The sequence below is a fragment of the Ammospiza caudacuta genome, chromosome 36 (assembly GCF_027887145.1).
Source record: "Ammospiza caudacuta isolate bAmmCau1 chromosome 36, bAmmCau1.pri, whole genome shotgun sequence".
Classification (NCBI taxonomy): Eukaryota; Metazoa; Chordata; class Aves; order Passeriformes; family Passerellidae; genus Ammospiza; species Ammospiza caudacuta.
The window spans coordinates 487333-509204 of record NC_080628.1 but is presented as its reverse complement, the minus strand read 5'-3'; the positions used below and the strand labels follow the sequence as shown (position 1 = coordinate 509204).

At 50.3% G+C, this 21872-nt stretch overlaps 1 protein-coding gene across 1 annotated transcript in view; it reads left to right on the top strand.

Annotated features, from left to right (window-relative positions):
* The window catches only part of STAG3 (STAG3 cohesin complex component), a 36843-nt gene extending 15314 nt beyond the window's left edge, over nt 1–21529 (top strand). Inside the window, exons 18-37 of the mRNA XM_058822926.1 lie at nt 696–795; nt 2763–2866; nt 3747–3836; nt 4594–4683; nt 5554–5691; nt 6231–6434; nt 7138–7208; nt 7783–7870; nt 8617–8697; nt 9708–9800; nt 11484–11643; nt 12423–12550; nt 15269–15404; nt 16253–16398; nt 18066–18236; nt 18986–19146; nt 19969–19998; nt 20441–20504; nt 20709–20762; nt 21117–21529. Coding sequence (XP_058678909.1) covers nt 696–795; nt 2763–2866; nt 3747–3836; nt 4594–4683; nt 5554–5691; nt 6231–6434; nt 7138–7208; nt 7783–7870; nt 8617–8697; nt 9708–9800; nt 11484–11643; nt 12423–12550; nt 15269–15404; nt 16253–16398; nt 18066–18236; nt 18986–19146; nt 19969–19998; nt 20441–20504; nt 20709–20762; nt 21117–21125 — 2118 coding nt within the window. The 3' untranslated portion in view covers nt 21126–21529. The remainder of the gene's footprint in view (nt 1–695; nt 796–2762; nt 2867–3746; nt 3837–4593; nt 4684–5553; nt 5692–6230; nt 6435–7137; nt 7209–7782; nt 7871–8616; nt 8698–9707; nt 9801–11483; nt 11644–12422; nt 12551–15268; nt 15405–16252; nt 16399–18065; nt 18237–18985; nt 19147–19968; nt 19999–20440; nt 20505–20708; nt 20763–21116) is intronic.
* Nucleotides 21530–21872: the final 343 nt, after the last annotated feature.

Sequence of the window (21872 nt, the reverse complement as noted above, 5' to 3'; positions counted from 1 at the left end):
ATTTGGGGAGGGTTTAGACGTGAAGTTTGGGGACTTTTAGGAGGGATTTGGGGATTTGGGGGGGGATTTAGGGATGAAATTCGAGGATTTTGGGGCAGAATTTGGCAATGCTGGGAAGAGATTTGGGGAGGGATTTTGGGGGTGAAAATCTGTGGGGTTTGGGGTAAAATTGTGGGATTTTTGGATGCGATTTGGGGCTAAAATGTGGAGAGGTTTGGGGGGAAATTGGGGGATTTTGGGAGGGATTTTGGAGGGGAATTCTGGGGGGAATTTGGGGAAAAAATTGGAGATTTTGGGAGATTCAGGGAGGAAATTTGGGGATCTTTTAGGGGAAAATTTCAGGGATTTTGGAGGAAAATTTCAGGGACTTTAGGGAGGGAATTTGAGAATTCTGGGAGGAAATTCAGGGATTTTGGGAGAGAATTTGGAAACTTTTAGGGGGAAACTCGGGGATTTGGGGGGAAATCCGGGGAGTTTGGGGTAAAATTCAGGGATTTTGAGGGGCAATTTTGGGGATTTAGGGGGGAATTTTGGAATTTGGGAGGGATTTTGGGGAGGAATCTGAGAATCTTTGAGATTTTTTGATGGAATTTTGGCCAATTTTTGATGGAATTCTTTGGGAATTTCTCTAAAATTCCAGAGATTTTGGGGAATTTTGTATGTTTGGGGATTTTGACCCAAATTTGCCTCCCCAGCTGCACAAACACGCGGCGTACCTGGTGGATGCGCTGTGGGACTGCGCCGGGAGCCGCCTGCGGGACTGGGACGCGGCAACGGGGCTGCTGCTGGGAACCAGTACGGTTATACTGGTTATACTGGTTATACTGGTTACACTGGTTATACTGGTTATACTGGTTATACTGGGACGCGGCAACGGGGCTGCTGCTGGGAACCAGTGCGGTTATAGTGGTTATACTGGTTATACTGGTTATATTGGTTATACTGGTTACACTGGTTATATTGGTTATACTGGTTACACTGGTTATACTGGTTACACTGGGACGCGGCAACGGGGCTGCTGCTGGGAACCAGTACGGTTATACTGGTTATACTGGTTACACTGGTTATACTGGTTATACTGGTTACACTGGTTATACTGGTTACACTGGTTACACTGGTTACACTGGTTATACTGGTTATACTGGTTACACTGGTTACACTGGTTACACTGGTTACACTGGGACGCGGCAACGGGGCTGCTGCTGGGAACCAGTGCGGTTATAGTGGTTATACTGGTTATACTGGTTATACTGGTTACACTGGTTACACTGGTTATACTGGTTACACTGGTTACACTGGTTACACTTGTTACACTGGTTATACTGGTTACACTGGTTATACTGGTTATACTGGTTACACTGGTTATACTGGTTATACTGGTTACACTGGTTATACTGGGATGGACTGGGACGCAGCAACGGGGCTGTTACTGGGAACCAGTATGGATATTGTACTGGTTATACTGGTTACGCTGGTTATACTGGTTATACTGGTTATACTGGGATGGACTGGGACACGGCAACGGGGCTGTTACTGGGAACCAGTACGGATATACTGGTTATACTGGTTATACTGGGATGGACTGGGACGCGGCAACGGGGCTGTTACTGGGAACCAGTATGGATATTGTACTGGTTATACTGGTTACACTGGTTATACTGGGACACGGCAACGGCCCTGCTGCTGGGAACCAGTATGGATATTATACTGGTTATACTGGTTACACTGGTTAGACTGGTTATACTGGGACACGGCAACGGGGCTGCTGGTGGGAACCAGTACGGGTGTACTGGTTATACTGGGATGGACTGGGTTATACTGGTTACACTGGTTATACTGGGACACGGCAACAGGGCTTCTGCTGGGAACCAGTATGGGACTGGGATATACTGGTTATACTGGGAATGGGAACCAGTATGGAACTGGTTATACTGGGTTGTACTGGGACACGGCAATGGGACTGCTACTGGGAACCAGTATGGGTGTACTGGTTATACTGGTTATACTGGGTTGTACCAGTCTGTATGAGTTTATATTGCATTACACTGGTTTATACTGGTCCATACTGGTTTATACTGGTCCGTGCTGGTTTATACTGGTCCGTGCTGGTTTATACTGGTCCGTACTGGCTCATACTGGTCCGTACTGGTTTATACTGGTCCATACTGGTTTATACTGGTCCGTGCTGGTTTATACTGGTCCGTGCTGGTTTATACTGGTCCGTACTGGTTTATACTGGTCCGTGCTGGTTTATACTGGTCCGTGCTGGTTTATACCGGTCCGTGCTGGTTTATACTGGTCCGTACTGGTTTATACTGGTCCGTACTGGCTCATACTGGTCCGTACTGGCTCATACTGGTCCGTGCTGGTTTATACCGGTCCGTGCTGGTTTATACCGGTCCGTGCTGGTTTATACTGGTCCGTGCTGGTTCATACCGGTCCGTACTGGTTTATACTGGTCCGTGCTGGTTCCCAGCCCTGCAGCTGCACGAGGAGAAGGCCCTGGTGGAGATCCTGAGCTGCAGTCTGTGCTGGGTTATACTGGGTTATACTGGGATGGACTGGGTTACACTGGGTTACACTGGGTTATACCAGTCCATACTGGTCTGTACTGGTTCATACTGGTCCGTACTGGTTTATACTGGTCCGTACTGGTTTATACCGGTCCGTACTGGTTTATACTGGTCCGTGCTGGTTTATACTGGTCCGTACTGGTTTATACTGGTCCGTACTGGTTTATACTGGTCCGTGCTGGTTCCCAGCCCTGCAGCTGCACGAGGAGAAGGCCCTGGTGGAGATCCTGAGCTGCAGCGCCCTGCGGCTGTGCCGGGGACACCCCCCCGAGGGACGGAGCCTGGCACGGAAGGTTCCGGAAATTTGGGGGTTTTGGGGAATTTGGGAATTTGGGGTGAGGAAATTTGGGGAATTTTGGGTCAGGAAATTTGGAGATTTTGGGGATTTTGGGTGAGGAAATTTGGGGGTTTTGGGGGATTTTGGGTCAGGAAACCCAGGAAATTTTATGGATTTTTGGGGGGGGTTTTCTAGGGATTTTTTGAGGTTTTTTGGGGGGAATTTTTCAGAGATTTTCGGGGATTTTGTGTTGGGAAATCTGGGAATTTTTGGGGATTTTCGGGGGGATTTTTTTCAGGGAAATTGCAGGGATTTTTTGGGGATTTTGGGTCACGAAATCTGAGAATTTTGGGGTTGGAAATTCCCAAAATTCTGTGGATTTCCAGGAGGTCTTTTTTGGGTGGAATTCCCAGAGTTTTGAGGCTCAGGAATTTTGGGAATTCTGGAGACTTTTGGATGTCAGGAGCTCCCGGAATTTTGGGAGTTCTGGAAATTCCAGGGGATTTTGGGGATTCAGGACCTCCTGGAATTGGGGGAATTTTGGGAATTCCAGGGGATTTTGGGGATTCAGGACCTCCTGGAATTGGGGGAATTTTGGGAATTCCAGGGGATTTTGGGGATTCAGGACCTCCTGGAATTAGGGGAGTTTTGGGGATTTTGGGAATTCCAGATTTTGGGGATTTAGGAGCTCCCGAAATTTTGGGAGTTTTGAGAATTCTGGGCATTTTTGGGGGTCAGGAGCTTCTGGAATTGGGGAAACTTCGGGAACTCCTGGAGGTTTTTGGGCTTCGGGACCTCCTGGAATTTTGGGAGTTTTTGTGAACTTTGGGATTTTTGGGGCTCGGGACCCCCGGGAGCGTTGGGAATTTCAGGGGTCCCATCCCCTTTTCCCCCAGGCGTCCCCGCGGGAGCGCCGGGAGCAGCGCGAGGAGCGGGAGCGGCTCAGCCGCAGCCTCATCCCGGCGCTGCCGCAGCTCCTGCAGAAGGTCGGCAAAAAACCCCAAAAAAACCCCAAAACTCCTCAAACCCGGCAGCTCCGGCAGCTCGGGCTGTCGGCAGTATCGGGGCCGTTGGCATTTGGGCATATTTGGGATTTTGGGGCGATTTCAGCCCGTGTTTTCCTGGTTTTTCCCCCAACATTCTCATTTTTCCCCTCAAAATTTCCATTTTCTTTCTAAAATTTCACAGTTTTCTCTCCAAGATTCCCAACTTTCTGCCCAAAATTCCGAATTGCCCCCCTGAAACTCCTATTTCTTCCCCCAAATTTCCAGTTTTTACCCCAAACTTCTGATATTTTCCCCCAAAATCCCAATTTTCTCTCCAAGATACCCAATTTTCTCCCCCAAATTCCCATTTCTCTCCTAAAATTCCTTTTTTCCCCATAAATTCCCTTTTTTTTTTTTTTCTCAGAATTCCCATTTTCCCCCCAAAATTCCTGGTTTTTTTCCCCCAAAATTCCCATTCTTCCCCAAAAATCCCATTTTCCTCCCCCAAAAATCCCATTTCTCCCCCCTAATTCCCATTCCTTCCCCAGAATTCCCATTTTTCCCTGCCAAAACCCCCATTTTCCCCCCAGAATCCCCATTTTTTCCCTGGAATTTTCCTGTTTTTCTCCCAAATTTCCCAATTTTCCCTGCCAAAATTCCAGTTTTTCCCCCAGATATCCCATTTTTTCCCCATTTTCCCCCATTTTTCCCCCATTTCCCCCCTTTTTTTCCCCCATTTTCCCCCATTTCTCCCCAGTTCTCAGCGGAGCCCGAGGCCGTGGCCGCTCTGCTGGAGCTGCTGCAGCACCTGGAGCTGGGGATGTTCCGCACGGCGCGCATGGAGAGGGTGAGGGACACCAGTATGGACCAGTATGGACCAGTGACCTCCATCCCAGTCCGTCCCAGTCCGTCCCAGTCCGTCCCAGTCTGTCCCAGTCCATCCCAGTCCCTCCCAGTCTGTCCCAGTCTGTCCCAGTCCATCCCAGTCCCTCCCAGTCTGTCCCAGTCCATCCCAGTCCATCCCAGTCCATCCCAGTCTGTCCCAGTCCGTCCCAGTCCGTCCCAGTCCGTCCCAGTCCATCCCAGTCTGTCCCAGTCCATCCCAGTCTGTCCCAGTCCATCCCAGTCCATCCCAGTCCGTCCCAGTCCATCCCAGTCCATTCCCAATCCCTGGAGCTGGGGATGTTCCGCACGGCGCGCATGGAGAGGGTGAGGGACACCAGCATGGACCAGTATGGACCAGTGACCTCCATCCCAGTCCGTCCCAGTCCATCCCAGTCCGTCCCAGTCCATCCCAGTCCGTCCCAGTCCGTCCCAGTCCGTCCCAGTCCGTCCCAGTCCGTCCCAGTTTGTCCCAGTTTGTCCCAGTTTGTCCCAGTTTGTCCCAGTCTGTCCCAGTCTGTCCCAGTCCATCCCAGCGCCTGGAGCTGGGCCTGTTCCGCACGGCGTGCATGGAGAGGGACACCAGTATGGACCAGTATAAACCAGTGACCTCCATCCCAGCCCGTCCCAGTCCCTCCCAGTTTGTCCCAGTTTGTCCCAGTCCATCCCAGTTTGTCCCAGTCCCTCCCAGTCCATCCCAGTACCCCCAAACCTCATTTTCCCCCCAAACCCCATTTTCCCCGTTTCTTTGGGCATTTTTCCCCCGTTTTTTGGGGGATTTTTTCCCCATTTTTTTCACTCCCAGTCCATCCCAGTAACCCCCAGTCCATTGCAGCACCTGGAGCAGGTTCTGGGGCAGATCCAGGAGGTTTTTGTTGTTTGTTCCAGCACCTGGAGCAGGTTCTGGGGCAGATCCAGGAGGTTTTTGTTTCTCTCCCAGCACCTGGAGCAGGTTCTGGGGCAGATCCAGGAGGTTTTTGTTGTTTGTTCCAGCACCTGGAGCAGGTTCTGGGGCAGATCCAGGAGGTTTTTGTTCATTGCAGCACCTGGAGCAGGTTCTGGGGCAGATCCAGGAGGTTTTTGTTGTTTGTTCCAGCACCTGGAGCAGGTTCTGGGGCAGATCCAGGAGGTTTTTGTTTCTCTCCCAGCACCTGGAGCAGGTTCTGGGGCAGATCCAGGAGGTTTTTGTTGTTTGTTCCAGCACCTGGAGCAGGTTCTGGGGCAGATCCAGGAGGTTTTTGTTCATTGCAGCACCTGGAGCAGGTTCTGGGGCAGATCCAGGAGGTTTTTGTTGTTTGTTCCAGCACCTGGAGCAGGTTCTGGGGCAGATCCAGGAGGTTTTTGTTTCTCTCCCAGCACCTGGAGCAGGTTCTGGGGCAGATCCAGGAGGTTTTTGTTGTTTGTTCCAGCACCTGGAGCAGGTTCTGGGGCAGATCCAGGAGGTTTTTGTTCATTGCAGCACCTGGAGCAGGTTCTGGGGCAGATCCAGGAGGTTTTTGTTGTTCATTGCAGCACCTGGAGCAGGTTCTGGGGCAGATCCAGGAGGTTTTTGCCAAGCACGCCGGTGCCAGCCCCGCTCTCTCGGCCGCCTCCCGGGCACTGCGGGCGCTCTGCGAGCCCGAGCTGCCCCTGCACGGCCTGGGGGACATCGCCAGGGGGCGCCTGGGGGACAGCCTGGGGGACAGGTGCCACCTGCAGGTGACAGAGATGCTGCAGGTGAGACACGGGGGACACTGGGGACACTGGGGACACTGGGGACATTGGGGACACAGGGGACACTGGGGACAGCCTGGGGGACAGGTGCCACCTGCAGGTGACAGAGATGCTGCAGGTGAGACACGGGGGACACTGGGGACACTGGGGACACTGGGGACACTGGGGACAGCCTGGGGGACAGCCTGGGGGACAGGTGCCACCTGCAGGTGACAGAGATGCTGCAGGTGAGACACGGGGGACACTGGGGACATTGGGGACACTGGGGACACTGGGGACATTGGGGACATTGGGGACACTGGGGACAGCCTGGGGGACAGGTGCCACCTGCAGGTGACAGAGATGTTACAGGTGAGACACTGGGGACATTGGGGACACTGGGGACACTGGGGACAGCCTGGGGGACAGGTGCCACCTGCAGGTGACAGAGATGCTGCAGGTGAGACACTGGGGACACAGGGGACAATGGGAGGGGTTTGGGGACATCCTGGGGATATTTGGGCAGGTTTGGGGACAGCCTTGGGGACAGGTGCCACCTGCAGGTCAAGGAGGTGCTACAGGTGGGACATTTGGTCCCATTTTGGTGACATTTTGGTGACGTTTGTCCCCCCTAGGCCGTGTCCCCAGATGAGGAGGACACTCTGGGGACACTCTGGGGACACTCTGGGGACATTTGATGCCACTTTGATGCCATCTGTGTCCCCAGGCCGTGTCCCCAGACGAGGAGGACGTTTACGCGCTGGCGGCCACCCTGACGAGACTCTCGGCGCTCTTCAAGTGACACTGGGGACACTGGGGGGGCTGGGGACACCTGGGGACATTGGGGACATCTGGGGCGGTTCAGGGGCTTGGGGACATTGGGGACATTGGGGGAGATTTTGGGGACATTTGGGACAAGGGCAGGGGTGGCCCCCGGCGTCCCCAACCCCTCCAATGTCCCCAATCCCCCAGATGTCCTCAGTGTCCCCAACCCCTCCAATGTCCCCAATGTCCCCAAACCTCATTTTCCCAGTTTTCCCCCCCAGATTTGCCCCCCATTTTCCCCCCAAATGTCCCCCAATCCCCTTTGTCCCCAATGTCCCCAATGTCCCCAATCCCATTTTTCCCCAGTTCTTCCCAAATTTCCCCACTTTGTCCCCAGTGTCCCCAAATCTGATTTTTCCCAATCCCCCCCAAATTTCACCCCCATTTTCCCCCCAAATGTCCCCACTGTCCCCAATGTCATTTTCTCCATTTTTCCCCCAAATTTCCCCATTTTCCCCCCCAATTTTCTCCATTTTTCCCCAAATTTCCCCATTTCCCCCCATTTTGTCCCCAAATGTCCCCAAATGTCCTCACTCTGTCCCCGCAGTGACCACGACCTGACCCCCTGGGGTCTCTTTGTGCCGCTGTCGCAGCTCCTGCGCCGCGCGCTCGACACCGGGGACCTGCCGGGACAGGTGGGGACACACCTGGGGACACACCTGGGGACATTGGGGACACACCTGGGGACATTGGGGACACACCTGGGGACATTGGGGACACAGCTGTGACACCGGGGACCTGCCGGGACAGGTGGGGACACACCTGGGGACATTGGGGACACACCTGTGACACACCTGAGACACACCTGAGACACACCTGAGACACCGGGGAGCTGCCGGGACAGGTGGGGACATGGGGACACACCTGGGGACATTGGGGACACAGCTGGGACACACCTGGGGACATTGGGGACTCATAGCTGCTACACCACGCGCTCGACACCGGGGACCTGCCGGGACAGGTGGGGACAGTGGGGACATTGGGGACACACCTGGGGACACACCTGTGACACACCTGAGACACCGGGGACCTGCCGGGACAGGTGAGAGACACAGGGACACACCTGGGGACATTGGGGACCTGCCGGGACAGGTGAGAGACACAGGGACACACCTGGGGACACTGGGGAGCTGCTGGGACAGGTGAGGGACATGGGGACACTGGGGACGCACCTGGGGACATTCAGAAACACCTGGGACACACCTGGGGATACCTGGAGATCTTTGGGGACATCTTTGAGTCATTTTGGGGCCATCTGGGGACATTTTGGATCTTTTGGGGCAATTTAGGTTCCGTTTGGTCCCATTTGGTGCCATTTTTTTTCATTTTGGGGCCATTTTTGTCCCTTTTGGTGCCATTTGGTGACACTTTTCCCCCTCAGGTGACGATCCCGGCCCTCTCCTGCCTCTTCTTCCACCTGTTCTGGGAGCTCTCCCGAGTGCCCGACTCCGGAGCCTCCCCGGTGAGCAAATCACACTAAATCACCCCAAAATTCCCAAAAAATCCCCCCAAATTCCCACAAAATCCCCCCAAAAATACCCACAAAATCGCCTCAAAATTCCAAAAAAATTCCCCCCAAAATTTCCCCAAAATTCCCACAAAATCCCCCCCAAAAATACCCACAAAATTGCCTCAAAATTCCAAAAATATCCCCCCATAAATTGCCCCGGAATGCCCCCCCCAAATTTCCCTGAGAATCCCAAGAAATGCCCCGAAATTCCCACAAAAACCCCCGCAAATCCACCTCAAATTTCCCACAAAAATTCCCCAAAAAGTTTCCACAAAGTCTTCCCAAAAAAATCCCCCCAGAATCTCCCCCAAAATTCCCCCAAAAATTCCCCACAAAATTCCCCCAAGATTTCCACAAAAACTCCCCAAAAATGCCCAGGAAATTCCTGGATTCCCAAGTCCTCACCATTCCTGCCAAAATTCCAAAGAAATTCCCTCAATCCCCCCCCAAAATGCGTCAGTTTTACCCCAAATCCCACAAAAGTCCCGATAAAACCCCAAATCCCACCCCAAACCCCTCAAATTCCCCAATTTCCCCCCAAAATTCCCGAGTTTATTCCCAAAACTCTCGAATTTCCACCCAAAATTCCCAATTTCCGGGCGTACCTGCGGGAGCTGCGCTCCAGGCCCCCCTCATTCCTCTCCCTGTGCCCCCAAAGCCCAAAAATCCCCCAAGAAGTCCCAGTAAAACCCCAAATTTCCCCATTTTTCACCCAAAATTCCCTTTTTTTCCCCCAAATTTCCCCATTTTCCACCCAAAATTCCCTTTTTTTTCCCCCAAATTTCCAGGAATCCGTGCGGGATCTTCCTCCAGGGCCTCCTCATTCCTCTCCCTGTGCCCTGAAACCTCTAAAAAATCCCGAGAAGTCCCAACAAACCCCCCCAATTCCCCCGTTTTTCACCCAAAATTCCCTTTTTTTCCCCGAATTTCCCAAAGTTGGGATTTTTCTCCCCAATTTCCAGGAGTCCGTGCGGGATCTGCGCTCGCGGGCGTCGCTGCTGCTCTCCCTGTGCCAGAGCTGCCTCTCGGAGCCCCAGCCCGGCCTCAGGGAGAAGGTCTGGGACCTTCCGGAACCTTCCGGAACCTTCCGGAACCTCCGGGGCTTTGGGGGTTCTGGGGTGGGTCCGGAATGTTCCAGAACATCCGGGGGGAGCTTGGGGTTCATGGAGGGCTCTGGAACCTTCTGGAACCTCCGGGGGCTTTGGGGGTTCTGGGGTGGGTCCGGAATGTTCCAGAACATCCGGGGGGAGCTTGGGGTTCATGGAGGGCTCTGGAGCCTTCCGGAACCTTCCGGAACCTTCCGGGGCTTTGGGGCTGCTGGGATGGACCCGGAATGTTCCAGAACATCCGGGGGGAGCTTGGGGTTCATGGAGGGCTCTGGAACCTTCCGGAACCTCCGGGGGCTTTGGGGGTTCTGGGATGGATCCGGAATGTTCCAGAACATCCGGGGGGAGCTTTTTTTTTTCCTGATTTTTTCCCCAATATTTTCCCCATTTTTTTCCTGATATTTTCTCCAATATTTTCCCCATTTTTCCCCAGTATTTTCCCCAATGTTTTCCCCATTTTTCCCCAATATTTTCCCCATTTTTTTCCCCAATGTTTTCCCTATTTTCCCCAGTATTTTCCCCAATGTTTTCCCCAGTATTTCCCCATTTTCCCCCGATGTTTTCCCCGATGTTTTCCCCAGTATTTTCCCCCAGTATGTTCCCCATTTTTCCCCAATATTTTCCCCATTTTTTTCCTGATATTTTCTCCAATATTTTTCCCATTTTCCCCAGTATTTTCCCCAATATTTTCCCCATTTTTCCCCAATGTTTTCCCTATTTTCCCCAGTATTTCCCCAATGCTTTCCCCATTTTTCCCCAGTATTTCCCCAGTGTTTCCCCAGTATTTCCCCATTTTTCCCCGGTATTTCCCCAGTATTTCCCTGGTATTTCCGCAGTATTTCCCCAATATTTCCCCATTTTTCCCCGCTATTTCCCCCAGTATTTCCCCCAGTATTTCCCCAGTGTTTCCCCAGTGTTTCCCCAGTATTTCCCCAGTATTTCCCCAATATTTCCCCATTTTTCCCCGGTATTTCCCCAGTATTTCCCCAGTATTTCCCCCAGTATTTCCCCGGTATTTCCCCAGTATTTCCCCAGTATTTTCCCCAATGTTTTCCCCAGTATTTCCCCAGTATTTCCCCAATATTTCCCCATTTTTCCCCGGTATTTCCCCAGTATTTCCCTGGTATTTCCCCAGTATTTCCCCAGTGTTTCTCCAGTATTTCCCCAGTATTTCCGCAGTATTTCCCCATTTTTCCCCGGTATTTCCCCAGTATTTCCCCAGTATTTCCCCAGTATTTCCCCAGTATTTCCCCAGTATTTCCCCAGTGTTTCCCCAGTATTTCCCCAGTATTTCCCTGGTATTTCCCCAGTATTTCCCCAATATTTCCCCATTTTTCCCCGGTATTTCCCCGGTATTTCCCCAGTATTTCCCCAGTATTTCCCCAGTGTTTCCCCAGTATTTCCCCAGTGTTTCCCCAGTATTTCCCCCAGTGTTTCCCCAGTATTTCCCCGGTATTTCCCCAGTATTTCCCCCAGTGTTTCCCCAGTATTTCCCCAGTATTTCCCCAGTGTTTCCCCAGTATTTCCCCAGTGTTTCCCCAGTATTTCCCCCGGTATTTCCCCAGTATTTCCCCAGTGTTTCCCCAGTATTTTCCCCATTTTTCCCCGGTGTTTCCCCGTTTCCCCCTGCAGGCGTTCCTGGTGCTGTGTGACCTGCTGCTGCTGCTGGGCCCGGGGCTGCCGGAGCCGGGGCTGCGCCTGCGCCCGGAGCCGGGGCTGCCCACGCAGCTGGGGCTGGCCCTGCTCGACCTGGTGTTCGGTGAGGAGCCTGGAACTGAGCCTGAGGATCAGGGTGAGCATTGAAATTATTGGGCAGTTATTGATTTATTGGGCATTTATTGATTTATTGGGGTTTATTGGTGTTTATTGGGGAGCCGGGGCTGCCCACGCTGCTGGGGCTGGCCCTGCTCGACCTGGTGTTCACTGAGGAGCCTGGAACTGAGCCTGGGCACCAGGGTGAGACTGGCAATTATTGGGAGTTTTTGGGAATTTTTTTAGCAATTTTTTTCAAAATTTTGGGGGAATTTTTTAGATCCCAAAATTCCCCCAGTTTCTGACCATTGACTTTGGTGATTTCGGAGCCGTTTTCTCGCCTTTCCTCCCCCAAAAATTCCCATTTTTTTCCCAAACCCCACCAACCCAAACCCCCCAGGTTTTTCCCCAGATCCCCAAGTTTCCCGAATTTTCTGATTTTCCATTGCAGAGGCGGCCGAGTCCCGGCTGGAGGCGCTGCAGGGGCGGCGTTTGCTGCTCCTGCTCCGGGGGGTGCTGGCACCCCAAAATCCCCTCAATTCCCCAAAATCCCAAAATCCCGCCATCCTAGAAGTCCCAAAATTCCCTTGTCCAAGATCCCAAAATTCCCAAAATTCCTGGATCCAAGATTCCCAAATTCCCCCAAAAAAATCCCACGACATTTGAGTGTCGAATTTGGTGATTTTGGAGCCGTTTTCCAGCGATTTTGCTCCCAAAACCTCAATTTTTTTCACAACCGCCGCAAACCCGAAGCCCATAATTGTAATTGCCCGTAAATCCCGGATCCGATGCCCAAAATTCCGGAATGTTCCGTTGCAGAGGCGGCCGAGTGGCGGCTGGAGGCGCTGCAGGGGCGGCGTTTGCTGCTGGCCGGGTTCTGCCGCCTGGTGCTGCGCGGGGTGCTGGAGCTCAGCAACGCCGCCGACGTCTTCAAACAGCTCGGCAAGGTGGGAACGGAAATCAAACAATTAATTCTGCAAGGGGGCAACGGAAATCAAACAGCTCGGCAAGGGGGGAACGGAAATCAAACAATTAATTCTGCAAGGGGGGAACAGGAATCAAACAATTCTGCAGGGTGGGAATGGGGAGCAAACAATTCTGCAAGGTGGGAATGGAAATCAAACAATTCTGCAAGGGGGCAACGGAAATCAAACAGCTCGGCAAGGGGGGAATGGAAATCAAACAATTCTGCAAGGGGGGAATGGAAATCAAACAAACAATTCTGCAAGGGGGGAATGGAAATCAAACAATTCTGCAAGGGGGGAACGGAAATCAAACAATTCTGCAGGGTGGGAATGGGAATCAAACAATTCTGCAAGGGGGGAATGGAAATCAAACAATTCTGCAGGGTGGGGAATGGAAATCAAACAATTCTGCAGGGTGGGAATGGGAATCAAACAATTCTGCAAGGTGGGAACGGGAATCAAACAATTCTGCAGGGTGGGAATGGAAATCAAACAAACAATTCTGCAAGGGGGGAACAGGAATCAAACAATTCTGCAAGGGGGGAATGGAAATCAAACAATTCTGCAGGGTGGGAATGGGAATCAAACAATTCTGCAGGGTGGGAATGGGAATCAAACAATTCTGCAAGGGGGGAATGGAAATATAAACAAATAAACAGTTCTGCAAGGGGGAACGGGAAATTAAATTAACAATTCTGCAAGGGGGAACAGGGAATATAAACAAATAAACAGTTCTGCAAGGGGAACGGGAAATCAAACAATTCTGCAAGGGGGGAACGGGAATCAAACAAACAATTCTGCAAGGGGGGAACAGGGAGAATTCTGGGGTTTGGGGGGTTTGGGGGGAATTCCAGAGAATTTATGGGGTTTGGGGGGAATTTATGCCGATTTTGGGGGGGTTTATGGGGATTTTGGGAGGAATTCCTGAATTTTCAGGGCAATTTTGGGAAGGATTCCCAGATTTTTGGGGAGGATTCCTGGATTTTGGAGGGGATTCCCAGGTTTTGGGGAAAATTTTTGGGGATTTTGGGGGGAATTCCCAGAATCTGGGGGCAATTGTGGGATCCTTTGGGGGAATTTGTGGGGATTTGGGGGAATTTTCAGAAGAATTGCCAGGATTTTGGGAGGAACTTCTGGGATTCTGGGGGAAATTCCTGGGGTTTTGGAGAATTTACGGTTAGAATTCCCAGATTTTGGGGTAATTCTGGGATCCTTTGGGGGAAATTCCTGGGATTTTTTGGGCTCTGTAATTCCCATTTTTTGTGATTTTGGGGATTTCTGTGCTTTTCCACTCCCAGTTCTCGGGGCATTTCAGGGATTTGGGATCTCTAATTCCCATTTTTGGTGATTTTGGGATTCCTGTGCTTTTCCATTCCCAGTTTTTAGGGGATTTGGGATCCGTAATTCCCATTTTTGGTGATTTTGGGATTCCTGTGCTCTGTAATTCCCAGTTCTTGGGCCCTTTCGGGGATTTGGGATCTGTAATTCCCATTTTTGGTGATTTTGGGGATTTCTGTGCTTTTCCACTCCCAGTTCTCGGGGCATTTCGGGGATTTGGGATCCGTAATTCCCATTTTTGGTGATTTTGGGGATTTCTGTGCTTTTCCACTCCCAGTTCTCGGGGCATTTCAGGGATTTGGGATCCGTAATTCCCATTTTTGGTGATTTTGGGATTCCTGTGCTTTTCCATTCCCAGTTTTTCGGGGATTTGGGATCTGTAATTCCCATTTTTGGTGATTTTGGGGATTTCTGTGCTTTTCCACTCCCAGTTCTCGGGGCATTTCAGGGATTTGGGATCCGTAATTCCCATTTTTGGTGATTTTGGGATTCCTGTGCTTTTCCATTCCCAGTTTTTCGGGGATTTGGGATCTGTAATTCCCATTTTTTGTGATTTTGGGGATTTCTGTGCTTTTCCACTCCCAGTTCTCGGGGCATTTCAGGGATTTGGGATCTGTAATTCCCATTTTTGGTGATTTTGGGATTCCTGTGCTTTTCCATTCCCAGTTTTTAGGGGATTTGGGATCTGTAATTCCCATTTTTGGTGATTTTGGGGATTTCTGTGCTTTTCCACTCCCAGTTCTCGGGGCATTTCAGGGATTTGGGATCTGTAATTCCCATTTTTGGTGATTTTGGGATTCCTGTGCTTTTCCATTCCCAGTTTTTAGGGGATTTGGGATCCGTAATTCCCATTTTTGGTGATTTTGGGATTCCTGTGCTCTGTAATTCCCAGTTCTTGGGCCCTTTCGGGGATTTGGGATCTGTAATTCCCATTTTTGGTGATTTTGGGGATTTCTGTGCTTTTCCACTCCCAGTTCTCGGGGCATTTCGGGGATTTGGGATCCGTAATTCCCATTTTTGGTGATTTTGGGGATTTCTGTGCTTTTCCACTCCCAGTTCTCGGGGCATTTCAGGGATTTGGGATCCGTAATTCCCATTTTTGGTGATTTTGGGATTCCTGTGCTTTTCCATTCCCAGTTTTTCGGGGATTTGGGATCTGTAATTCCCATTTTTGGTGATTTTGGGGATTTCTGTGCTTTTCCACTCCCAGTTCTCGGGGCATTTCAGGGATTTGGGATCCGTAATTCCCATTTTTGGTGATTTTGGGATTCCTGTGCTTTTCCATTCCCAGTTTTTCGGGGATTTGGGATCCGTAATTCCCATTTTTGGTGATTTTGGGGTTTCTGTCCGTTTCCATCCCAGTTCTGGGGCCCTTTCGGGGACATCATCCGGGAGCTGCTGCGCCTGACGCGGGAGCTGGGCGGGGACGCGTGGGCGCGGACGGTGCTGCTGAGCCTGCGGCAGGTCAGGGGCACGCGGCAATTTCGGGGCAGAACCGGCAATTTCTGGCAACTTTGGGGTGCCTGGGGCTTTTCCTGGGATTTTCAGCCTTTTTAAGGGATTTTTTTGGGATTTTCTGGGGTTTTTTTGTGCATTTTTGGGGATTTTTTTTTCTTTTTCAGGGGATTTTTTGGGGATTCTTTAGGGACTTTGGGGGGATTTTTTGGGGAGGGGATTTTTGGGTTTTGCAAGGAGGGGGGGGATTTTTTGGAATTTTCCAGGGTGTTTTATGGGAGAATTTTTGGGATTGTTCCAGGATTTTTTGGGGGATTTTTCCAGGACTTTTGGGGGAAATTTTTCCAAGAGATTTTTGGGGATTTTCCCAGGGACTTTTTCCCCCTTTTCCCTCCGCTTTTGACCGATTTTTGAGCCATTTCTTGGGAATTTTTTTGTGAATTTTTTTGGCAAATTTTTGTTCAGTTCTCCTGGATTTTGTGATTATTTCCCAGCTGTTCACGGAGCTGCTCCTTCAGGAGGGCCCCGCGCTCTGGGGGTGGGATTTTTGTGATTTTTTTCACCATTTTTTCCCCTTTTTTCCACATTTCCCCAGCTGTTCACGGAGCTGCTGCTGCAGGAGGGCCCCGGGTTCCAGGGGTGGGATTTTTGTGATTTTTTTTCCCCATTTTCCCCATTTTCCCCATTTCCCCAGCTGTTCACGGAGCTGCTGCTGCAGGAGGGCCCCGGGTTCCAGGGGTGGGATTTTTATGATTTTTTTTCCCCATTTTTCCCATTTTCCCCATTTCCCCAGCTGTTCACGGAGCTGCTCCTTCAGGAGGGCCCCGCGCTCTGGGGGTGGGATTTTTGTGATTTTTCCCCATTTTTCCCCATTTTCCCCATTATTCCCAGCTGTTCACGGAGCTGCTGCTGCAGGAGGGCCCCGCGCTCCGGGCCCTGCCCCGGTTCCAGCAGCTGCGGGAGCTCGGCCGGCGCCTGGCCCCGTTCTTCGGCCTCGGGCGGCGCCAGAACCGCCCGGCGCTGCTGCAGCTGCACAGGTTGGGCAAAACCGCAAAAAAACGGGGGTTGGGCAAAAAATGGGGGTTTGGGCAAAAACGGGGGTTTGGAAAAAAAAATGGGGTTTGGGCAAAAAACGGGGATTTGGGCAAAAAATGGGGGTTTGGGCAAAAACGGGGGTTTGGAAAAAAAATGGGGGTTTGGATAAAAATGGGGGTTTGGGCAAAAAATGGGGGTTTGGATAAAAATGGGGGTTTGGGCAAAAAATGGGGGTTTGGAAAAAAATGGGGGTTTGGATAAAAATGGGGGTTTGGGTAAAAATGGGGGTTTGGGTAAAAATGGGGCTTTGGATAAAAATGGGGGTTTGGACAAAAATGGGGATTGGGAAAAAAATGGGGGTTTGGAAAAAATGGGGATTGGGAAAAAATGGGGGTTTGGGCAAAAAACGGGGATTTGGGCAAAAAAACGGGAGTTTGGGAAAAAAAATGGGGAGTTGGGCAAAAAACCGGGGGTTTGGGCAAAAAACGGGGATTTGGGCAAAAAAATGGGGGTTTGGGAAAAAAATGGGGGTTTGGAAAAAATGGGGGTTTGGGTAAAAATGGGGGTTTGGAAAAAAATGGGGATTGGGAAAAAAATGGGGGTTGGAAAAAAAATGGGGGTTGGAAAAAAAATGGGGAGTTGGGCAAAAAACGGGGATTTGGCAAAAAAATGGGGGTTTGGGGGGGAAAATGGTTTTTTGGGACCAGAAAATGGGGATTTGGGGGAGAAAAATGGGGGTTTGGGGGAACCAAATGGGGGTTTGGCGGAAAGAAATGGGATTTTTTTGGGGAAATTATGGGAATTTGGGCAAAGAAATGGGGATTTGGGGGAAAAAATATGGGAATTTGGGGGGACAAAAAGGGCAATTTATGGGGAAAAAATGGGATTTTGGCACCAGAAAATGGGAATTTGGGGTAAAAAAACCCAGGAATTTGGGGGGAAAATGGAATTTTTTTGGGGGAAAATGGGGATTTGGGGGGAAAATGGGAGTTTGGGCAAAGAAATGGGGATTTGGGGTTGAAAAGTGGGAGTTTGGGTGGAGAAAAGCGAAATTTGTGGGGAAAAATGGGGATTTAGGGAAAAGTGGGATTTTTGGGGGGAAAAAAATGTAGGAAATTGGGACCAAAAAATGGAAATTGGGGAGAAATATGGGAATTTGGGGGGGCAAATGGAATTTTGGGCTGAGAAAATGGGAATTTGCGGGGAAAAAAACAGGAATTCGGGGGGAAAATGGGATTTTTTTGGGGGGGGAAAGGGAATTTGAGGGAAAAAAAATTGGATTTTAGAGTTCCCAGGTTGATTTTGGGTGATCCCAGGTTAATTCTGGGTGGATTTTGGGGGATTTGGAGTGGATTTTGGGCTGTTTTGAGGTGGTTTTGGGGGAATTGGGGGGTTTTTGGGCTGGTCTGGGTGGATTTGGGGTGGATTTTGGGGGAATTTTGGTGCATTTTGGGTGGTATTGGGAGATGTGAGCGGATTTGGGGTGGATTTGGAAGGATTTTGGACTGTTTTGGGTGCATTTTGAGTGATTTTGGGTGCATTTTGTGGCTGGATTTTTTGGGTTGATTTGGGAGGATTTTGGGGTGGATTTTAGTGTGTTTTGAGGTGGTTTTGAGCGGATTTTGGGGCAGTTTTGGGTTAATTTTGTGTCGTTTCCGTCCCTCCGCAGGGACGGGATCCAGTTCGCGCTGCAGCCGCCCCCGGGAGCCTCGGGAATTTCGGGAATTTCGGGGATTTCGGGAATTTCGGGGCTCCCGGGGGGGCTCCCCCTGCATTTGCCCTTCCTGGAGGTTCTGGCCGAGTTCTCCCCGCGGCTGCCGCGCCCCGACCGCGCCCTCGTGTGAGAATTGGGGCAAATTCCGGGCAAATTCGGGCATTTGGGGCTTTCGGGGCCGTTTTGGGGCTGACTTCTGAGCCAGTATTTTGAATTTTGAGGTGGTTTTTGGGCTGATGTTTTGAATTTCGGGGTGGTTTTGGAGCTGTTTTTGTGATTGACGTTTGGAATTTTGGGGTTGGGTTTAGGCTGATTTTGGGGTCGGCATTTGGAATTTTTGGGCCAATGTTTGGGATTTTGGGGTGTTTTTTGGGCTGATAATTTGAATTTTTGTGTAATTTTTTGGCTGATTTTGGGGTTAGTTTTGGACTGGTTTTGGGCCAATGTTTTGAGTTTTGGGGTGGTTTTGGGGCTGATTCTGCGGTCATTACTTGGAATTTTCGGGCTCAGTTTTGGGCCAATATTTGGGATTTCAAAGTGGTTTTGGGGCTGATTTTGAGGCTGATAATTTGAATTTTGGGGTTTTTTTGGCCGATGTTTTGAATTTTTGGGTCATTTTTTTGGCTGATTTTGGGGTCAATATTTTGAATTTCAGGGTGGTTTTTGAGCTAATTTTGGGGTCAATATTTTGAATTCTTTTGCTGATTTGGGGCTTATTTTGGGGTCAATACTTTGAATTTTGGGGTCATTTGGGGCTGATTTTGGGTGGATATTTTGGATTTTTGGGCTGATTTTGGGTCCATAATGGGAATTTTTGGGTCCATAATGGGAATTTTTGGGTCCATAACTGGAATTTTTGTTGTTTTCTGCCCCAGGCTGGCGCTGCTGGAGCGGGCGTGCCGGGAGCGGGGCCTGGGCCCGGAGTTTGGGGCGGATTTGGGCGATTTTGGGGCTCCCCTGCTCTGCTACCGCCGCTCGCTGGGGCCCCCCCAGAGCCCCCCGGGGCCCCCCCGGCCCAAGAGAGCGCGGAGCCTCGGTGAGGGCCCGGAACGGGGAAAAACAACGGGAATTTGGGAAAATCCTGCGTTCGTTCGAGGGGAAAACACGGAAATTCGGGGAAATCCGGGATTTACTGGGGGGAAAATCCTGGATTTTGGGGGAAAAAAAATCCGATTTTGTGGGGCAAAAAATCTGAAATTTGGGGGAGAAAGTTTGGGGGGTAAAATCGGAATTTTGGGTGACAAAAATCTGAATTTTGGGTGAGAAGAAGTCTGAATTTTAGGACAGTGTTGGGGGGCAATATCTGTTTTTGGGGTTGGAAAAATCTGATTTTGGAGGGCAAAAAATCAGGAATATGAGGGAAAAATTTTGAGGGGGAGATCCTGAATTTTGGGGCATAAAATCTGAATTTTGGGGGGGCGGGGGGGGGAAATCTGAATATTGTGTAAAAAAGAAATCCAATTTTGGGGAATGAAAAGCTGAATTTCGGCAGGAAAAAAAACCCAAAAACTTTGGGGGAAAAAAAACCAAAAAAAAAAAATTGGTCAAAAAAAAAGGCCCTCAAATTTTGGGTTTAGCAAATGGAATTTTGGGTTAAAAAAGTGGAATTTTGGTTAAAAACCCGAATTCTCAGCCCCGCCCAGCTCCAGCCCGTGGCCCCCCAGCCCCGCCCTGGCCTCGACCGCGCTGAGGAGGCCCCGCCCCCACCCCCGGCCCCGCCCCTCCCCCCACCTGCGCAGGTACGGCCCCGCCCCCGCCCAACGGCCCCGCAGTCTGGGGGGAAACCCCAAAATCCCCAAAATCCCCAAAATCCCCAAAATCCCCAAAATCCCCAATCTGGGGCTTCTCCACCCCACAGCAGCGAATCCAGGAGCACTTGGGAGTCCCGGTGAGGAAATTTGGGATTTTGGGGCATTTGGGGAGAAATTTGGGGATTCTGGGGGGCCCTGGGGGAATTCTGGGGGGGGATTTCAGGATTTTGGGGGGAAATTTTGGGGTTTGGAGGGAACTTGGGGATTTTGGGGCAAAATTTGGGAGAATTTGGGTGAAATTTGAGGCGAAATGTCGGATTTTGGGGGGAAATTTGGGGATTTTTGGGTGGGATTGGAGGAAATTTGGGAGGAAATTTGGGGGAGATTTTGGGATTTTGGGGGATCCTGGGTGGGGTTTTTTGGGGGGAGGGGCCTGGGATCAATTTTGGGTGGGTTTGGGGCATTTTGAGGGGGATTTGGGGGAAATCTGGGGAGTTGTTGGGGGTTGTTTATGGAAATTTTAGGGGAATTTGGGGTGAATTTGGGGGATTTGGGGTTTCTTTTATCCCCCCCGCTCAGCCTGAGCCTGATGGAGGAGGAGGAGGAGGAGGAGGAGGAAGAGGAGACCCCGAACAGCCCCAGGGTGAGACCCCAAAAAAACCCCCCAAAATTTGGGGGCAAAAAACCCCAAAAATTTGAGGAAAAAACCTCAAAAAAATTGGGGAAAACTCCCCAAGATTTGTGGAAAAAAACTCCCCAAATTTGCGGGGGGGGGAACCCCAAAAATTTGGCAAAAAAACCCCAGAATTTGGGAATTTTCCCCAAAAATGTTTTGGTTTCTCCCCAGAGCCCCCTGGAGCAGCCCCGGGACCTTTTTGGCTCCTCCAGCCTCGACTTCCAGGTGAGATTTTGGGGGATTTTGGGGATTTTTTGGGATTTTTTTATTTTATTTTTGGGACTCCCCAAAAATTTGACCCCAAACTTTGGCTCCTCCCCCATTAGAAATGAACTTTTTGGGTGAATTTTGGGATTTTTTGGGGTTCTCTCCCCCAGACTCTCTGAGGATGAAACCCCAAAATTTCCCTTTGGTTTTTTGCCCATTTTGGGGTTTTTTAATCCCAAAATTGGGTCCCAAAATTAAAAAAAAAAAAAAATCCCAAAATTCTGATGGTTTGGGGCATTTTTTTTTTTTTTTTTTTTTTTTTTGTGTTTATCCCAAATATTTGGGGTTTTTCCTTCTCTGTTCTCTTTCCAGACGTTCTGAAGCCAGAATTCCAGATTTTCCTTGGAGTTTTTTCCCATTTTTTTGGAGTTTTCAGCCCAAAATTTCTCATTTTTCCCAGTTCAAATTCCAAACTGGAGCTTTTTGGGCCATTTTTGGAGAATTTTTGGGATTTATCCCAAATATTTTGGGGTTCCCACCCTTTATTTCCCTCCAGATTTTCTGGGAATGGAAATCCCAAATTCCCTCGCAGTTTTTTCCCATTTTTGGGGTTTTTACCCAAAATCTGGGCCCTTTCCAGTTACAAATGGGGAATTTTGGAAGTTTTTTGGGAATTTCTGGGATATAGCCCAAACGTTCTGGGTTTGCCACCCTTTATTTCATTCCAGCCGTTCTGAGGGTGAAATCCCAAAATTCCCCCTCAGGTTTTTCCCGTTTTTTGCCATTTTCACCCCAAGTTTCCCCAATAAAAATCTGCAGCAGCTCCTTCGTTTCTGGGCTCGTTTCTTTGGGAATTCCTCTGGAATTTCTTGGGAGTTTCGGGGTCTTTTCCCAGAATTTTGGGGTTCCCACCCTCCCTTCTCTTTCTGTACTTTCTGACCTCAGAATCCTGAATTTTCCACCCCTTTTTTTCCCTTTTTGCCTCAATAAAAACACAACTGCCACCGTTTCTGGGCTGGGTTTTTTTGGGAATTCTGCTGGAATTTCAGGGGAATTTCTCTGGAATTCTGGGATGTTTCCCAAATATTTTGGGTTTCCTCCTCTCCTTCTCCTCTTCCCATGCTGTTT